Source organism: Pongo pygmaeus, chromosome 12, assembly GCF_028885625.2.
Source record: "Pongo pygmaeus isolate AG05252 chromosome 12, NHGRI_mPonPyg2-v2.0_pri, whole genome shotgun sequence".
NCBI classification, from domain to species: domain Eukaryota; kingdom Metazoa; phylum Chordata; class Mammalia; order Primates; family Hominidae; genus Pongo; species Pongo pygmaeus.
The window spans coordinates 59,222,945-59,242,440 of record NC_072385.2 but is presented as its reverse complement, the minus strand read 5'-3'; the positions used below and the strand labels follow the sequence as shown (position 1 = coordinate 59,242,440).

The following is a 19,496-nucleotide window of genomic DNA, read 5'->3' as shown; positions in this document are numbered from 1 at the left end:
GGGCAGCTCCCTCTCTACCTTCCTCACTTTGCCCCAGTTAGGGAAGGGCTGGTGGGACAGAGCCTGGGCCACAGCTCTGACAGACCAGCTGGGCGAGGACAGCACCTGCCTGACGACGAACAGCTGGTTTTAAAAACTGAAATAAGGAATCTGGGGCCAAGACAAAGTGCTAAGACAAACTGGAGGATAACGTGCCTTGTGAATCTTCACTGGCCACTGGGCTTTCAGACTTAAAAATGTTCAAAGAACTTACACTATACCATGCCCTATGCCAAGCCTTTACATATATTCATTTGTTTAATTCCCAGATCTTCACCAAGTATGCCCACTTTACAGATGAGGTAACTGAGGCCCAGAGAGGTTATGTAATTCACCCAAGGTCACACAGTTCATACTTGGAGCCATGATCCCATCCCAGGAAGGCTAGCCCAGAGCCTATAAACTTCCCAGCTCTACACCATGAACTTCCCTGCCCTGTTCACCTCCACAGATACGTCCCTTCCCTTCCAGTCCTCTTTTTTTGCCCAGGCTGGAGTACAGTGGCGTGATCTTAGCTCACTGCAACCTCTACCTCCCAGGTTCAAGCGATTCTCGTGCCTCACCCTCCCGAGTAGCTGGGACTACAGATGTGTGCCACCATGCCTGGTTAATTCTTTGTATTTTTAGTAGAGACAGGGTTTCACCATGTTGGCCAGGCTGGTCTTGAACTCCTGACCTCAAGTGATCTGCCTATCTCAGCCTCCCGAAGTGCTGGGATTACAGGCGTGAGTCACTGCACCCAGCCCATATGTGCTTTTTATTAAAGGTCAGCTAGGCCTGAAAGAACTTGTTGCTTTGATGTCTTTTCTAATCTGCCAAATGCAAGTTGAGGAAAGTTAAACCAAGGTCCAGGTCCTGAAGCGGAATCGGGAACCCAAAGCTGCTGCTCTCAGCAGCTCTCTCTGCATTCCTTGCCGGGTACTTCCCTACCCTGGCCTCAGTGTCCCTAACTGCAATGTGGGTCACATGAGGGTCTACAGGGAGAGTTTCAAGGAACCACTGTCACCCGTCTCTCCTTTCCATGTGGACCCTTCTGCTCCCCCGTTCTGCAGTCTGTCCTTCCTTTGCTCTTCATTCACAGGGCCAGGCTCCCCTGGGATGTGGCCACCCATAGGAAGTCAGGCTTTGGAGGCCTGCTGCCCTCTCTCTTCTTCCTGAACTGCAAGGGTGGAGGCAAAGGCCAGGCCCACCTCAGCATCCTCCTCTAGTGAAGGCAGACCAAGCAGTCCCTCTGCAGCATGTCTGGGGAGAGAGGGAGGGGGCCCGCCAGCCAGCTTGTTGGCAATATGTCTGAAATGCGGTATAAGCCCAATGTGGCTCCTGCTGGCTGACCACAGTTGGTTACAAACCCAGAAAGAAGAAGAGGTGTATCTTGGGGCCTCTCCCAACCTCCAACAAGCTGTCCACAGGGCTGATGTGACCACAGGGCCCTGCTATGTTGCTCACTCCCAGGCCTGCTGATACTGGGTGGCTAAGGAATTTCATCTTGACCCAGGGCAGAATATTCCTAGAAGCTCTACAAACCCAGAGGTTTGTTAGGATTGTTCTGAGGAAAGCTTCATTTATTAGAAATTGGGGTTCTATTGCCTTTCCTCACATCAGTGACCAAAAGAACAGGATGTGCAATTAATGATGGAGACGGAGAAGCCGGGCAGGAAGGCTGGCTCAGGGCTCCTCGCTCAAATGCTAGAGAACTCCTGGCTGACGCTTGAGCCTGGGGAGTTCAGATGTCTTTTTCACTACCCAATGTCTTCAGACCACCTTTGATGTCTTCTGCTTATGCTTATCAATTCTTTTATATCGAGAACTCTGTAGGGTTTATCTAAAAGCCACTTAACATGGAAAATTTCAGAAAGGGTCCAAGTATCAAACATTTTAAAATTCCAGTGTTTACAAAGTGGTACTCACTTGGGATTGAAAGCAGCCAAATCAGTGTGTGCAGCATTCACAAATAGAATACAAATCAGTTACAATGGAAGCAAAAGCAAATAGAAAGAGAGTGCCCCCAAAGAAGCTTTTATGATGAAGAGTGACAAAGAGTGAGAGTATACTATAGTAAGACTGGGCTTTGCAGTAAAACTAGGAATATGGGCCCATTACTAGTAGGTAGCCCATGGACTGGGAAAGAAACCCTCCACAGTTTGTCCCCCTCATCCCAGTCTCCTAAATGTGTAGAATTTTCCTTTCCATGTTATCTTAATCAAAACTAACTTGTCCTAGTTCTAGTTTCTTTACTTTCTGTGAATAAACTGAAATTTTAATCTTACTGGGGTTTAGTGGTCTATAACAGCCCATTATTACTAACAGTTCAATAGAGCAATGGTTCTCAAACTTGAGAGTGCATCAGAATCAATTGGAAGACTTAATATACGTCTGGTTGGACCCTACTCCAGAGTTCTTTCGCTTGTTCCTTCCTTCCTTCCTTCCTTCTTTCCCTCCCTTCCTCCTTCCTTCCCTCCCTCCTTCCCTTTCTTTCTTTCCTTTCCTTTTTCTTTCTTTCCTTCTTTCTCTTTCTTCTTTCTTTCTTCTCCTTCTTTCTCTCTCCCTTCCTTTTCCTTTCTCTTTTCTTTTTTCTTTTCTCTTTCTTTCTCTTTCTTTTTTCTTTCTTTCCTCCTCTTATCTTCTCTCTTCTTCTTCTTCTTCCTCCTCCTCCTTGCTCTCGCTCTCCTTTTCTTTCTTTCTTAGAAATAGAGACAGGGTCTGGCTATGTTGTCCAGGCTGGTCTCAAACTCCTGGGTTCAAGTGAAATTCCTGTCTCAGCCTTCTGACTAGCTGGTACTACAGGTGTGCACCACTGTGCCCAGCCAGAGTTTCTGATTCAGCAGGTCTGGGGTAGGAGGCTAAGAATTTGTATTTCTAACAAGTTCCCTGATGTTGCTGGTCCAGGGACCACATTTTGAGAACCATGACAACGGCATGACCCCAAAGAATGAGGTGACATCAGGCACCTGGGCAAAGCCAGAGGGGAAGCTATTTGGGAACAGGTGGCTTCATTATGTCCCTCATAATGCACCTTATATGCTCCTATGGCCCTTGTTCCTAGAGCACCCCTGGGTTTGTTTTTTCCTGTGGATAGATGATTCTCAGAATGGCCAAAGCGGCCAGGCATGGTGGCTCACGCCTGTAATCCCAGCACTTTGGGAGGCCAAGGCAGGCGGATCACGAGGTCAAGAGGTCGAAACCATCCTGGCCAAAATGATGAAACCCTGTCTCTACTAAAAATACAAAAATTAGCTGGGTGTGGTGGTGCACACTTGTAATCCCAGCTACTTGGGAGGCTGAGGCAGGAGAATCGCTTGAACCCAGGAGGCAGAGGTTGCAGTGAGCCGAGATCGTGCCATTGCACTCCAGCCTGGGCGACAGAGTCAGACTCTGTCTCAAAAAAATAAAAATAAAATAAAAATAATCAGAATTTGGATTTTTTCTAAAAGAGATCAAGGATGTGTGCTTCTAGAAGCTATGTTTGTGTAAAATTTACGTCAATGCAACACTGAATCTACAGTCTAGAAGATACAAGCACGTAGGAGGGCCCTGATGGGGCTTCCCCACAGAGGCAGGATTTGCTCCAGGGCAGAATGAAAAGGGCCTGCCTGCAGGTAGGATCTCCTGTGGGCAAGCAACATGCCTTGGCTCAGGACAAAGGGTAGCATCACCTGTCATTAGATTTTAGTGGAATAACTCAAAATTAATGACAGAAAAAAAGAAAGAAAAAATAAGTCTGGAGTTCTTTACAAAATCAATGCAGTCACAGAGGGAAGGGGTTATAATCAAAACTGAACTCTTTGAAGGCAGGACATCTTTATCTTCCACAAGGCCTAAAGTAGGGCACACAATAATTGTGCAGCAAATATTTTCGATAGACTTATGATTTTTTTTTTTTTACCCAGAGTAATGTATTAAGGGGCTGAACAACCCACTATCCACTTACTTCCTTCAACTCAATCGGGGTATAGATTTGGAAACCCCACAGGAGTCCCAGGAGACCACAAGGGCCCGCATTGAGACCCCTCTTTTACAGCCAGGGAAACTGAGGCTTGGCATGACCTTGGGTGGTCTCTGGACCTCAGTTTGCTCTCTGTGAGTCCAGCCTTGGTGCTTGGAGATGTGTGCATAGACCTCCTGCTCCTGCTCTGCAGCACCCTGGGCACTCTGGGCACATCCCACTGAAAGCTCTTAGGGGCATGATCACGACTATGAAGGAGGCTCAGACGCTATGGGAAGCCCTAACTTATAGATGACAGGTGTTTTGGCCAGAAAGTAACTCCACAGGAGTGGCACTGGGTGTTATCAGGTTGACCCCATCTGTACAGGGATCCTTTTTACAATATCCTTGGCAGATGGACATCCAGAGAGTGTCCAAGTAACTTGCTACCAACCAAGGGGGCCGAGAAACCCCCATGGTGGTTAACGCCCACCATTGTAGGTTCTTTCCTAAATTCAGCCAGCATCTGGCTTCCTGGAGCTTCTGCTCCCTGTTCCTCATTCAGCTCTACACCCTGTGGTTTCAGAGGGTGAACGCAGCTCCTTTGTGACATGACAGTCCTTCTCTCATAACTCTCATATTCCTAAGAGGCTGAATAAGCCCCGGTTCTCCAACTGTTCTCAGATGGCATGGTCGACAGAGCCTCCACTCTGGACATGTTTCCATCTGCGTGGATGTCCATCCCTCAGGTGTGGTCTCACCTTACAGGGTATGTGGCCACACGGGCAGCTCTGTCTTGGGGAGAGCTCATCATATCATGACTTGATGGAGCTGGGAGGGACTTCAGGCACCATCACGTCTATCTCTGGCCTGCACCAAGAACCCCTGAGTGGCACTCTTGATAGGTGTGGCCTCCACATTACCCCACACTGAGGCAAAGCATGCCTTACTCCTTCCTAGGATATCCCTGTGCCCTCCTGATCACAACCCTGTGACTCTTATTAGAGCTACTGTCCCCTTGGTTTCCTTCCAAACACTGGGTTCGAGACCCTGTATTTGCTCCCTTGGAACCGTAAGCCCTTGGCTGAATGGCCCCTCCCCAGCAGTAGGAGTAGAGAGCTGTGGTGAAGGATCAGGGGACCGGTGGGGTAGGTGAGGGCCCACGGCATGTCTGGGGTTACCGGTCACCTGTGTCAGGGGCGACACACTCGCACTTGTAGGTAGTGATGAAGTTTGGCTTGAAGTCCATATTGATAGGGTAGTACTTGAAGGCACCGATCATCTTCTTGATGGCATCGTAGATGAAGATGAAGCTGATGAGGGTGGAGAAGCCCTCCTCGGTGAAGCGGGTGATATATTTGATGATAAAGCTGGCATCTGTGGCCACTAGGATAAGGCACTGGACAGCTGAGTGTAGGCCAATCCAGAGGCGGAACTCCATGTAGTCCAGGCCATTGCCTCTGAAAGGCAGAGGGGAGGTGAGGGGCCTCCAGCCCAGGGCTCCTGGCTGTGCTTGACTCCTCAGACTCATCCTTAAGTGGCTTATCTGTCCTCCTGTGGCACTGATGCCCTCCCAGGGACTGTGAAAGACTGGGGACAGGGACAATTCTTGGGTGCAGTTGTCTGATCTTTGAGATCTCATGGGGGTCCAGTGTTCATCTTTATAAGAATTTTTTTTTTTTTTTTTTGAGAAAGAGTCTCTCTCTGTCGCCCAGTCTGGAGTGCAATGGCGTGATCTTGGCTCACTGCAACCTCTGCCTCCCCAGTTCAAGTGATTCTCCTGCCTCAGCCTCCTAAGTAGCTGGGATTACAGGTGCCCACCACCACGTCTGGCTGATTTTTGTATTTTTAGTAGAGACGGGGTTTTACCACGTTGGCCAGGCTGGTCTCAAACTCCTGACCTAAGGTGATCTGCCTGCCTCAGCCTCCCAAAGTGCTGGGATTGCAGGTGTGAGCCACCACGCCCGGCCAAAAAAAAATTTTTTTTAAAGATCTTATGGAGGAGGCAGGAAGGTGCTAAGACATCTCAGTGCTCACAGTTGGTAACAGACACCAGAGTGAGTGAAAAACAGGGAATTTTAGAAGAACAGGGTTAGAGCAGCCCTTGGAAATGGTCTGGTCCAAACCCTCATGTTGTAGAGGAGGCAACTGAGCCTGGAGTAACGATGGGAGCTGCCTGGGTCTGGGTGTAACCTTCTGACCTTCAGCCCAAGACTTCATACACTATACTGCCTATGAAGTCACCATTGCTCACGAACTGAGTGGTGTGAATTTTCTCCTCTTGTCGTGGCTGGTCCCTATGGGCTGTGCCAATATGCACTAAGATGTCTTAAAGGCAGGTAGCTGGCAAGAGTCAGGAGGGGCCACCTGGTAGCCCTTCCCGTAGTTAAAGATGGCTTTGGCACCACTGCACCACCACCTACCCTTTGGGCCTATTCCCTTGCCCTAGCCCCAGCATACTGCCCCAAGTGCGAGAGCAGGCACTGGGGGCCACCAAGGGACACCTACTTGCTGAAGTCGAAGAGGAGCTTCTCAAAGATGAGGATGGGTCCCGTGCTGCTGAGAATGATGAGAGGCTGTCCCGAGAAGAGGCAGAACAAGGAGCCAGCCATGGCAGTGCCCAGGAAGCTCTCCATCACTCCCTGGGGGCACAAGGAATGTGTGGTTCAGCATAGGAAGGAGAAGGAGTCTGTCCACACAGGCTGCAGCCCAGCGATCTCTCCACAGGCCCAGGCTGCAGTGTTTATCCTTCATTCTGGGCCCTTTCCTCCCTAAATCCTGTTCTCCATCTCCTACACCCTCCACAACTTGCCACCATGGCCACTGTCACTCTGTTTAATTCCATCTAGATAAAGGTACCATGTGACTTCCTTTTGGCACCCAGGGCCTAGAAAACAGTGGATGTGCTTTTCTCTGTGTCCATTCTACTCCCAGAGGACAGCCCATTTATCTATCTGATTATTCATTCATCTAAACATCTGTTTGGTGCTTTTAGAGGTCAGATCATTCATTTATTCAAAGTCCACTGAGTGTCTGCTATGTACCAGGCATTGTGAAAGGTATTGAGAACCCATCACTGAACAAGATAACATATCTTCATTCTAGTGGGAGACACAGGTAAGTAACCAGGCAATTTCCATATAGCAGGGTTTCTCAACCTCGGCACAATGGACATCTTGGGCTAGATGATTCTTTGTTGTGGAGGGTCTGTCCTGTGTATTGTAGTGTGTTTAGTAGCATCCACAGCCTCTACACATTAGATACCAGTAGGAACCCTCCTCCCAGTTATAACAATGAAAACTGTCTCTAGATATTGTTAAATGTCTCCTGGGGTGAAAATTGTCCCTGGTTGAGAGCCACTGCCAAGAGGTGTGCTAAGCTGGGATAGGTTTAGGGTGCCACAGGAGCACACAGTAGGGGTAAAGATGTAGTCAGGAAGGCCTCCCTAGAAGTAGATAAGTGGAAGCTGAGATCCAAAAAATGAGCAGAGAATTGGCCAGGGGAATAGGGTTAAGTGGAGTGACAAGAAACAGTGTCCCAGGAAGAGGGAATAGTGTCTAAAAGGTCTGGAGCTGAAAAACAGCATGTACTTGAAGAACCAAAAGATGATCAGGATTGATGGAAAACAGAATGTAGAATGGTTGGGGAGGGTAGGAATGCTGAGAAAGAGAATGCTGGGAGATGAGGTGTGAGAGCCAGGTAGGGCCATGTGGTGAGGGCCACATGGGGCAGCTGGGACTTATGAGTCAAGGATAATGCTTAGTTTCTGGTGTAGACAGCTGGGTGAACCATGGTATCACCTGCTGTGCTGGGGAAGGGCAGGGAGCAGCACGTCAGGAGGGAAGATAAGGGACGCAATGTCAGCTGTGTGAATTGGGGGATCCTGAGGGGCAGCCATGGGGAATCCCAAGGGGCAGCCATGTGGACATGTCCAAAAGGCAGCTGGACAAATGGGTCTTCTCCTTGGTATACTGAGCTTTCCAATGGCTCTACTTTGAAGGCCTCCATCGGAGAAGACCCTTGCCTAGGAGATTGGCAGGTGTCTCTGCTGAGCTGTTTTCCCCAGGGAGGCCTGAGTTGTCGTCATGGTAACAGCTTACCATCCTTCTAAAAATGTCTTAACTCCAAACTAAGGATTCAAGGTTAGTTTTTAAAAAGTGTGGGGAGAAGGCCACAATTAGCACTCCATTAATTGTGCTGATTAAATTCACTCCAGCATCAGTGGGAAAAGTACCAAATAACACAGCAGATGATTCCCCTTAATGGTTTGACCTATTTAAATAATCATTAAATTTGGTCTTTAGTAATGAGATTTAGCTTCAGATCTTTTAATATTGTCTTATTATATTATTATTACTTGAAGCGTAAAGGATTACAAATAGTGGTGGCCTCAACCTGGATGGTAGATGAAACCTTGGTTTTGGGATTACAGGATGAAGCTTCCTGCTGCCACCAGGTGGCGGCAGATCTTAGTTTTACACTTAGGGCCCCAGCTCACACACACCTGATAATTGTCGGTGGCATCCCCCAGAAGCCCACCAAAGGTGATCGCGTTGGTGATACAGCCGAGGTAGATGAATAGGATGGCAGAGATGGACTGAATGTGGAAGCCATCATAGAAGTCACTTGGGAACCAGGGCAACTTCCTCTTGATATCCAGACACAGGCCACCGAAGAACCTGCTCAAGACAGGCCCAGGGGCTGCTTTCTCACCACTAACACCAGTGCAGGGGCAGGGCTATTTACAAGAACTTGCAGAGTCTGGGGCGAGGAAAGGAACTTGACCAGGGTGGATGGGGCAAAGATCTTTCCACCAGAACATTTAGGGCCAGGGATGAATTCCTGTAGGACTGAGTTTGCGGTTGGCACCACCCACATTGGGAAGGGTGGACATAGAGGGTTTTGGAGAGGGAAAGTCTGATGGGAATATGTCCTGGGGTAGACCTAACATTCCATGGAGAATGGAAGTCCTGGGGTCCACAGATGTCCTGACCATCTGCAGGGTGCCTGCTCTTGGTGAACACAGGAGTGTCTAACTTTTGGTGACAGAAGCATCCCAGATTATAACAGATTCATTAAGAACAGGTCCTAAACCTTATAACTGGTTGGTATTTGTTTGTTTTTTGATTTTGCTATCTGGAACAGCTGAGTGGGAGATTTTAGGTTTGGAGACATTGTTTACTGGGATTGCTATTCCCATAGCCCCTAATGCAGTCCTTAGCATGGAGCAGTTTCTCAACCTCAGTTCTGCTGATATTTTGGACTGGATACTCCTTTGCTGTAGGGGCTGTCCCGTGCACTGCAGGATGTTTAGCAGCTACCTACTAGATGCGAGTGGCATCTCCCCTCTCCGGTTGTGATGAACAAAAATGTCTCCGGACATTGCCAAATTCCCTGGGCTCGGGGGTAAGGGGACTAAGGAGGGCCAAAGCTGCTTACAGTGAGAACCACTGGTATAACGCCAAGGGCATATAAAACACGACTTCATTCTCAAAGTCATGATTTATATGTAGATTTGCAAGGCCACATCCTTTCCTAAATCTAGATCAACCTGAATGACTCCAAGAGCTGGAAAAGAAACCCAGGCCAGGAGAACTTTCTCTTATTTTCTTTAAAAAAAAAAAAAGTTTTTGAGTAGGTAAATTAAGTTTTAAAAAAGGTACTGTTATTGAGTTGTGTCCCCCCAAAAGATATATTAAGGTCCTAACATCTATGTAACATCCATGTAAATGTAATCCAGTTTAGATTAAGTCATTATGGTGGGCCCTATTCCAATATGACTGGGGTCCATACACAAAGAAGAAAGTGCTCTGTGAAGACAGACACACAGGAGGCCATGTGGTGGAGAGGCAGAGCCAGAGGTGATGCGGCTGCCAGCTAGGAACACCAAGGACTGCTGGCCACCACCAGAAGCCAGGAGGAGGCCAGGAAGGATTCCACCCAGAGCCTCAGGGAGCACGGTGGTCCTGCCAACACCTGCTGTGGAACTGCTGGCCTCCACAACTGCAGGAGAGTAACCTTCTGTGGTTTTAAGCCACCTAGTTTGTGGTACTTTGTTACAGCAGACCCAGGAAACAGGCACCAAAGGATATCTAAGAGAAAAGTTTGGGTTCCTCTCCTCTTGTGTGGGTCTCAAATACCCCTCTCCTGAGGCAACCCTTTTTGGGGATCCATGATGGGGTTCAAGGGCTCTGGGAGGGAAAGAAGGCAGGGGTGACCTCAAGTGGGCACTACAGACCATGGTTGGGAAAGGTCCCTAGACGGCAGCTAAGGAGAAGTCTAAAGGACAGCAGGGTCACTGGGAGGCCTGGGGTGGGCACCTTCCTGTCCAGATAAGTTCCTCCCCGATTTCATGCATGGCTGGCATCTCTCCATCATCCCCGCTGCTTGTTCCGCCGGCCCCACCACCGCCAGTCCCGCCACCACTGCCACCACCACCACCACCTCCATTGCCTCCTCCAGGAGCTCCGCCGCCTCCTCCCACAGAGCCATTCATCTGGCCCAGCTCTGCTAGGGAGAACACAGATTTCCTGGAAGAGAAGGGGGATGAAGGAGAGTGGGTCCCCCAGAGCACCCCTCACCTCTCCAACCAAAATTATGAAATATCTTAAAAGACAGAAAAAATGCAGAAAATTATCTAACAATATCCACACGCAGGTCACCTAGATTTTACAAATGTTCACATTTAGCCATATTTGTTTCTGATATATCTTATTATTTTTAAACTTATTTTAAACATTATTTTGAGACAGGGTCAAACTCTGTTGCCCAGGCTGGAGTATAGTGGCATGATCACAGTTCACTGCAGCCTTGACCTCCTGGGCTCAATCAATCCTCCCGCCTCAGCCTCCAGAGTAGCAGGGACTACAGGTACATGCCACCATGCCCAGCTAATTTTGATTTTTTTTTTTTTTTTTTGTAGAGACAAGATCTCACTATGTTGCCCAGGCTGGTTTCAAATTCCTGGGCTCAAGTGATCCACCTGCCTCAGCATCCCAAAGTGTTGAGATTACAGGCATGAGCCACTGTGCTGAGCCTCAGATGTATTTTAAAGAGAAATAAAATGATACCGACAGAGTTGAAGCCTCCTTTTTCTCCCCCTACTGCCCATTCTCATACACACCTCTTGTCAGCAGAGGGCACCTTCTTGGGGGGCTCGATTCGGATATTTGGGTCCCATTCTCCAGGAGGAAGGACGATGACCTCATCCAGAAATTCATCAATTCCTGCAATCAGATCTTCCCGATTGCGGGCTTTGTAGGCTACGTCGCTGAAGAGCTGGCGAGGAGAGAGGAGGGAGAAAAGAAAGATCGGGTCTGTTTCTGACATGCCTGGGAGCATATCACATCTAGTTTTTAAAGAAATCACTTTGAACCACATCTCCCACTGCCAACTCACTCTCAAGTTTTTGGAATGAGACTATAGCACATTGGTAAAATATGGCACAATGGGACACAGCAGGCACTGGGGGAAGACAGCCTGTCTTGGATCTGAAGGCCAGGTCTCCATATTCTTGCTTGTAGGACTTCGGTTAAGTTACTTAACCTTTCTGTTTTCAGTTTTCCACACATCACACATATTAGAAAACCTTTGTAGAGCCCAGTCCAAGGAGCTCAGATATTTCACAACCATTTTTTACTTCCAGCCCTTCGCCCTTGGAGGCTCAGGCCGTGTTCTTCACACTGTCTCCAGAGTGTGCTTTCTGACTTACAGATTCAATGGGACTATGCTCACGTTTAACCCTTTCCCATTTAGGGGAAAAAAAAAAAAAGTGCAGCTCACTGCCAGCACTCATTTAATTTTACATAAACACACTCTTTGAAGCCGAAGCAAATCTGACTGATTTTCAATGTGAAAATGAAATATAAAAATTATTCTTAGAATTATTTCTAAAAAGAACTAACATCAGAATCATTGGAATGACCAGAATAATCTATTTTGGAAAAACTGGATTCATCAAATGAATCTTAGGCCAAAAACTGTTCGAGAATGATGTTAGCATCACTCATAGGAATGCTAGTTTTCTAGGATTTGATATTTTCAATGATTGAGATTAGTATATTTTGTAAATGGAAATGCCACAACTAAAAACAGAATGCTATAAGTAGAATGATGTCTTTTGTTTCCAAAGTCAACATACAAGAGCAATGCAAAAATAATAACAAAAGTGAGGCATTTCGTGGGGAAAAGTTATCTCGGGGTAAAGCCTGCAGCCCCTAGCACCGCCAGTGAGTATTCTTGGCACAAACGGGAAAAAAGTTAAAGTCCTCTAGGCTCCCCATCACTCTGGGGACAGAGTGTGACTCAGCTCTGCTTACAGGCTCTGTGTAGTCTCTGGCTCACCTCTCCAGTGTTACCTCCTGCCCTTGAAGCTCTTACACTGAGCCTACATCAAACCACCTCCATCCAGCTTCTCTGAGCCTGATCCATTTCCTTTGTTTGGAATGCTTGCCTCACAGCCTGGTGCTGGGTCTACCTTCCTCCTGCTCCTCCTTAGTTTTAAAGCCCCCTCATCTGTGAAGCCCTCCTTGACCCCCTGGGCAGCTAGCACATGGTTAGTTTTATAATATCAATGTCCCTCACACTTGATTGGTTCTCCTAAAGGACAATGACTATTCCCTGATTCTCATAATCTTTAGCATCCTATGTAGTGCCTGGTACACAGTAGGTGCTCAAATGTGCTGGCTGGATAAGTTAATGAATGAAGGCGCAGTGCTTGCTGCAGGAGCTGTAAAATTCAGGAGTACAAGCTTCTGGTTACTACTTACATCATCTACCATGAGGGTTGCAATGGCACGGCCAATTTCATTGTAGGATTTTGCTCTCCCAGAAGGTCCCAGCAGTATAAACAGAAATCTGCAAAGAAGATGGAGGAGGAGACAGAGAAGATGAAGGAAGAGGAGCATGAAAGTGAGAAGGAAAAATAGAAGCAAGTGAAGAGCATTCTTTGGCCCTGAACAGTATGCATTTTTTTTTTTTTTTTTTTGAGACAGGGTCTTGCTCCATCACCCAGGCTGGATGGAATGCAGTGGCGCAATCTTGGCTCACTGCAACCTCCACCTCCTAGGCTCAAGCGATCCTCCCACCTCGGCCTCCTGAGTAGCTGGGACTACAGGCGTGTACCACCAAGCCCGGCTAATTTTTTGTATTTTCAGTAGATACAGTGTTTCACCATGCTGCCCAGGCTGGTCTCCAACTCCTGGGCTCGAGCAATTCACCCACCTTGGCCTCCCAAAGTGCTGGGATTAGAGGCATGACCCACTGCGCCGGGCCCATTCTTAACTTTTTTACTTCCCTCCATGGAACCCTATGTTGGCTTTGGAGGAACATTTCCTCTTCCCCTCCCATGAGGCTCCCCCTTGAGCATTCTCACCTTTGTCTTGCTGCCCAAGCTCACCTGACAACTTCTCTCTCAGTTGTTGCCTCCTTCTCTTTTATTATTTATTATTTTTATTTTTTTTCCTGAGACGGAGTCTTGCTCTGTCGCCCAGGCTGGGGTGCAATGGCATGATCTCGGCTCACTGCAACCTCTGCCTCCCAGGTTCAAGTGATTGTCCTGCCTCAGCCTCCCGAGTAGCTGGGATTACAGGCACGTACCACCACACCTGGCTGATTTTTTTGTATTTTTAGTAGAGACGGGGTTTCACCTTGTTGGCCAGGCTGGTCTCAAACTCCTGACCTCATGATCTGCCCGCCTTGGCCTCCCAAAGTGCTGGGATTACAGGCGTGAGCCAATGTACCTGGCCTCTTTTGTTATTATTTTTAATAAACTCTAAAACTCTTCCCTAGTCAGAAGATTTCCCTTCCCAGCAGCCTCCACATTTAGAGGTGTCTTTGAGAGCACTAACAGTCAACAGCACTGCTTGCTGACTGCACTGCTGACTGGCTCCCGGAGAGTGGCATGGGGACAGGTTTCAATGGCTCTCACCTGGTGGGGACAGGCACCTCGGTCACTCCTCCCAGCATGGCCGACTGGATGAGGCGCACGAACGCGATGAATGGCTGGTCTAGGAAGTCCACCTCGCCCACAAGCACGTTGGAGGCTTCGGAGTCCTTGGGGATCTTCTTCATGAATTTGTTTTTCCGCTGGACAGGGAGGGGAAATGAGATAGCCAAGGAGACTCCCACCTGCTGTCACTCCTTCACTCCCCTTCAGACTGCTTTGAGGCCTGACTTGAAAAAAATTCTCCCAATGTTGCCAAGAGACTGAAAGAATAAACAAGTACTCCTCCGATTCTGCAGATGGGGAGACTGAATCTAGGTTAACCCCAGGCACCATTAAGCCTTGTAGATGGGAAGGAACTGGCAACGACTTTCCTTGACTAAGACATTCCTTGACGGATGAAAATGGCTCCACTGAGATGTGGGTTGAGGGGTCAGAGAAGAGCCCGGGGGTTGCTGGACATCAGGCCTGGATGGCCTCCTTCAGGCTGAGCAGATGGGAGTCTCAGTGCTTCTACCTCAGCCACCCAGACCTCCCCTCTCCACCTTCACTTTTGGTAGCTGTGGGGAGGAGGAGGCCTGTTCTGATGGTCAGAGTAGACAGGCCTTATTTTCCCTTTGCCACCAGCTTCCTGGCTCACAGGAATTCCTGGACCAGTCTCCAAGTCTGTGGGAGACTTCCATGCCCCCAAATTACCCCCAGGGGACCTCCCAGGAAATTCATCACTTCTGGAATTTTCCAGCAGAGACTATCAAGGTGGCCTCTCTCCAGTCCCTCTGGCTAGTGTCTCTTCATGGGAGGAAGGTCACACAGGCAGAGCCAGTGGGGTCTGATGTGAGAGGTATTGGAGACAAGCCCTCAACCCAAATGTATTCCCACTCTCTGCGTTTATAACTTCATTCTTCCTGAGTCCTCTTTTATGCTGAAGATACCCCAGGGATGGTTACTTTCAAGCTCTTCTTAGTCCTTAACATCTTAGAATGAATTCCTTTTTCAGATTGCTCTCCCTCTGGGCAGCAAGGGCACGGACAGACAAGAGACAGAGATAATTTTGTTGGAAGCGGTTGGGGTAGTGGCAGGGCTGGGTGCAGTCCACGGTGGCTGACACAGTGGGAAAGAGCCTGGGGGTAGAGGACAGCTCTGAAGAGAGCGCCTGTGAACATCACAATGTTCCCACCAATCCCCCTTCTGCTGCAGTCTTTCCTGCGGGCACAGGCCTGTTTCTCACAGCCTCAGTGAAGACACAGGTTCCTTGTGCCTCTTCCTGTCCCTGTGGAGGGGTCAGCTGTGGGCATGGATATGGTCAACAGGTCCTGCCCTTTTGTCCCCACAGCTGTTTCCCGATTCGACTCATGTCGGGGCATCATACACACTGGGTTGGGTGGCCTACTCGCACGAGGAGGGGCTCGTGAGCAATGGCACTACCCTTATAATCCTTTAAATCCAATCAGACAAAAAAAAAAAAATAACCCTCCACAATCACCTGGGCAACCATCAGCAGCCCCAAGGATCCTAATATAGTGAGAAAAAGCAGGAATTGACAGGAACACCAGAGTCCCCAAGACTCAAAAAGTCCCTTTGTCTCAGGTATGGTCAGCTGATTACTAAGCAGGATTCTTCAGGGTGGAGGGCTGGGTGTAACAGGGCAGCCACCATCTCCGAGCATCAGGCAGGGAGGGGGTCCAGGGAAGGGGAGGAGATACGGGCTGGGCAGAAGCACCCTGGAGAAACAGGCTTCGGAAGCAGCAATGCTTCGGGGTGTCCCAACAAACCCACTTGTTTCTGTTGTTGTTTTGTTTTGTTTTGAGACAAGAGTCTCACTCTGTCATAAAGGCTGGAGTGCAGTGGCACCATCTTGGCTCACTGCAACCTCCTCCTCCTGGGTTCAAGCACTTCTTGTGCCTGTCTGGCACATGCCTGGGACTACAGGCATGTGCCACCACGCCCAGCTAATTTTTGTATTTTTGATCGAGATAGGGTTTCTCCATGTTGGCCAGGCTGGTCTCAAACTCCTGGCCTCGAGTGATCCATCAGCCTCAGCCTCCCAAACTGCTGGAATTATAGGTGTGCGCCACCGCACCTGGCCATCCAACCAACCCACTTGTAATACAGAAGAGAAGAGAAATTGAACCAGGGAGTTGGTCCTTCCTTACACATTGTGACATGTTTGGTAAGAAGGCCAGGGTTGTGGCATCCCAGAAATAGGAGCATGCTAGTGTTCCAACCAACCCTGGCTTGCCCAAAGCCTGGATGTGGGCTTGTATAACCAGGGCCCTGCTGACTCCACTTCCTGAACCCTTGGGGACTCCAATCTGGCTCTGCACTGCAGAGTCACTGCAGCACAATGATGCTGTCTGAATCTACTCTCTGTTCACTGGGAATCTGCCAGCTGAGGGCAGGCATGAAGTTTAGCTTTGCACAAACCAATGATGAAGAAAGAACCTGCAGAGCAAATACCTCTGGGCTTGCACCTGAAGAGCGCCCACTAACATAGACCACTGATGCTGCAAATACCGAGAAGCAGCATCAGGTATCAGCAAGGAGAACTAGATGCTGGCGCTAGGTGATGGGTTCCAATCCCCAAATCAAGGAAGCACTGCCTGGTGAAAGGGACAGCTAGTGTTACTATTACCACTCATACATTCATTAAAACAGGTTATAAAAAACTTTTACTAGGTAATGCTTTCTTATCACAGTTGCGCTGTCTGTATGCATGAGTAAAAGTGGTTTTCGTCTCCAAATAATGTTCCAGAATACTGACTAGTTCCTAAATTACTTCCAAATTAAGGGCTCTGGAGTTAGACTGCCTAGGTCAAATCAAAGTTCTTTCAGCTGTATAGACTTGGGTGTGTTATTTAACTGCTGTAAGCCTCAGTGTTCTCTCATGAGTAAAATGTGAATGAAAATAGTACCTTTGTGATTCACAGAAAATGCCCAGCACAGTGTAGTGCATGTGGTGTGGACCTTAAATATTGATTGATTTTGTTACTGTTGTTATTAATTTATTTGTGCCCGGGACACTGACATGAGGAGCTGACTTTGTTTTTGCCTTCCACCAAACTTAGGGGTGGCTGGAAGGCCTGGAGGTCACTCAAGTTCCTGAAGGCTCCTCGCCAAGTCTCAGGTTTCCTTTGTCATCTTTCTTCCTACTCCTGGGGAGATAGACAAGGGGACCATGGGGCCTCCTGTCCTTGAGGTGTGCAGGAGTTGGAATTAAGGGGGCCTCCTCTGGGCTTCCCCAAGGGGCACAGTCACAGGATTCTGGGGCTGTGGGCCTTAGAACTGGACCCAATTTGTTTGCAGAATTCTGATCTCGTCAAGAGGGTTTCAGCCCAGCTCATGCGAGACCACAGGAAGAAGATGTACTATTGGACAGTCTAATTAACTACCACTGTTCTCCCCACAGGGAGATTCTTTTCTGTCTCTCTGCCAGCCCCAATCCCTATCCCATCTTTAAAGGTGCTTGTGGATCACAGGATAGATGAAGCCATGTGTGCTGTCTTCTCTCTCCAACAAATCCCAAGCTCAAGGACAGCTGGCGCCTCATTTAATCATGTTCTCTGTCCCACACCCCCAGGGCCTGACACAGAGCCAGCACCTGGGACTCTGTCCTTCCCCGACTACTGGCCTTGGCAGAGTCCCCCAGGCAGCCCAGAGTCCCCACTGGGGACCTTCCTGGAACTCCCACTCCTTCGTAGGAGTGGAATTCTGCCCATAGGGGATCCCTGAAACCAAAGACTTTTTCCTGGCCTGGCCCTCCTTTGCAGCTATGTGCAGGGGTTTTACTACCTGGTCTGTGTTTGGGGTGAGAGAAATGTCATTCATGCTTCTGCTCTGGGCATGACCTAGGAGAAAAGGAAAAGAAGATCCATCAGGGGAAGCCAGGCTCTTGCAGGTCCCTTTCCTATGGACCCTACTCATGTACCTCTCCCATGTTCATAACCAAAGCAAACTCCCTCCCCTTTAATCCTGCAGTCCCCTTAAACTAGCATCCTCTCACTTTCCTTCTGTTCAATGGCCGCTTTCCTGAAAGTGGTGTCAGACTCCAGGTTGCACTGTTTCCTTCTCCCTCCTCAATCTACCACACTCTAGTCTCTACTCCTCCACCCCGCCTTCTTGGATGTCACCAGGCTGTCTACTCTGGGTGTGGCTCTGCACCAGGCCCGGATAGGAGGAGGGACACAGATGCATTATTAGGTGAGGTTCCCTGTGTCACTTAGCTTGGAATTTGCTGGAGGGGGAACAGTTTCACCTCTGTCCTCCATGACCAGTGAGAGTCTTCAAACGTGGGCTGGGGATTTAGGCTGGCAGAGGGAAGGAAGGTGGGCTTCCCATGAGAACAGTGATAGTCAATTATTTGAACTGCCCAATAGTTCCTTCCTCTGTTAAGAGAGAGAAAGCCAGCTCTCCTCTCCCACCAGCCCAATCTGGTGGACACCCTCAGACCTATCGTGTCTCGGCTATTGGCCTGTGCCACTCCTGGTGTCCGGAATGCTGCTCCTCTTGGCTCTCCTCTCATTTCTGTCCCAGGATCCTCTCCTGCTTGGACATCCCAGGGCCTTGTCTTTGCTCTTATCTCCTCCAGGTGCCTCAACCTCTCCGCTAGTCAATCGCTCCCACTCCTGTTGTTTCCAACACCCATTTGGGCTGAGGATGCCCAGGATGGATCTTTAGTCTGACCCCTCTTCTGAGCTGCAGACTCCTTGGAGCAGTCCCCTCTGGCACCTCAAATGCAACTCTTTACCTTCCACCAAATCACTTTCCTCATGGACACATTCCACTCAATGCCCCTCCCTCCCATCCACCAGCCCTTCAGACAGAAATCTAGGAGCAGCTTTGGGCCCTCCCTCTTCCTCACCTCCTACTTCCCACCAGTCCTTCAATTCCACCTCTGTCCCTTCCTCTCCATTCTGGAATGCAGGCTCAGTCTCTGCCTTCCAATGTTGCCCCTTCTAGATTATTCCTACTCAGACAGAAATCCGATCACAGCATGCTCCTGCTTCAAGCTTCCCAGGGGTACCCATTATCTTCAGAATAAAACCCGGCTTCTTTTGCTGGGTGCACAAGGCCCTCTTTGATTTGACCCTCTCTTCCCCTTAACTCCTGCACTTCCTGTGAACTGGACCGATGTTTTTATTTTCATAGCTCCAGCTCATTCTCTTCCATCCCCCAACCTCCTATTTGTTTCCTTTGTTTAGAACCCCCTCTTTCTCCTCCTTGCTCCTGGAAAACTTCTGTTTATGCTCCAAGACTCAGTCAGCGTCTCCTCCTCTCTGATCCTTCCCCTGTGCGCTGTGTTCTGCATGCTGGGCCACCTCACGGTGGGTGCCCACCTTGAATATGACCTGGTTCACACAAAGCTGTAATCATCCATTCATGCCTCTTGTCCCAGTGGTTCCCACCCCCAAGCAGTGTCAGTAGGGAGGTGACCTCATATACAATGATAATTGAGTGGAAGGTCTTCCCGAAGCCACTCTCTACCCACTGAACACTGCCACTGGGCATCCCTATGTGGCATAACAATGCTGGGGAGACTAAGAGGACTTGGGTCATCAGGACAGAGAGAGAAGACTGCAGCAAATGCCTGCTGTG

The 19,496-nt window shown here is 48.9% G+C and overlaps 1 protein-coding gene across 3 annotated transcripts in view; it reads right to left on the bottom strand.

The window, feature by feature from the left end:
* SLC4A5 (solute carrier family 4 member 5) overlaps positions 1-19,496 on the bottom strand; it is a 126,921-nt gene that overhangs the window by 26,148 nt on the left and 81,277 nt on the right. For all 3 annotated transcript variants that reach the window (XM_054476232.2, XM_054476233.2, XM_054476234.2), the window contains 8 exons: positions 17,694-17,749; positions 13,890-14,047; positions 12,730-12,817; positions 11,085-11,239; positions 10,282-10,491; positions 8,466-8,640; positions 6,470-6,603; positions 5,150-5,421 (listed from right to left, as the gene is read on the bottom strand). In XM_054476232.2, the coding sequence (XP_054332207.1) occupies positions 5,150-5,421; positions 6,470-6,603; positions 8,466-8,640; positions 10,282-10,491; positions 11,085-11,239; positions 12,730-12,817; positions 13,890-14,047; positions 17,694-17,749 (1,248 nt within the window). The remainder of the gene's footprint in view (positions 1-5,149; positions 5,422-6,469; positions 6,604-8,465; positions 8,641-10,281; positions 10,492-11,084; positions 11,240-12,729; positions 12,818-13,889; positions 14,048-17,693; positions 17,750-19,496) is intronic.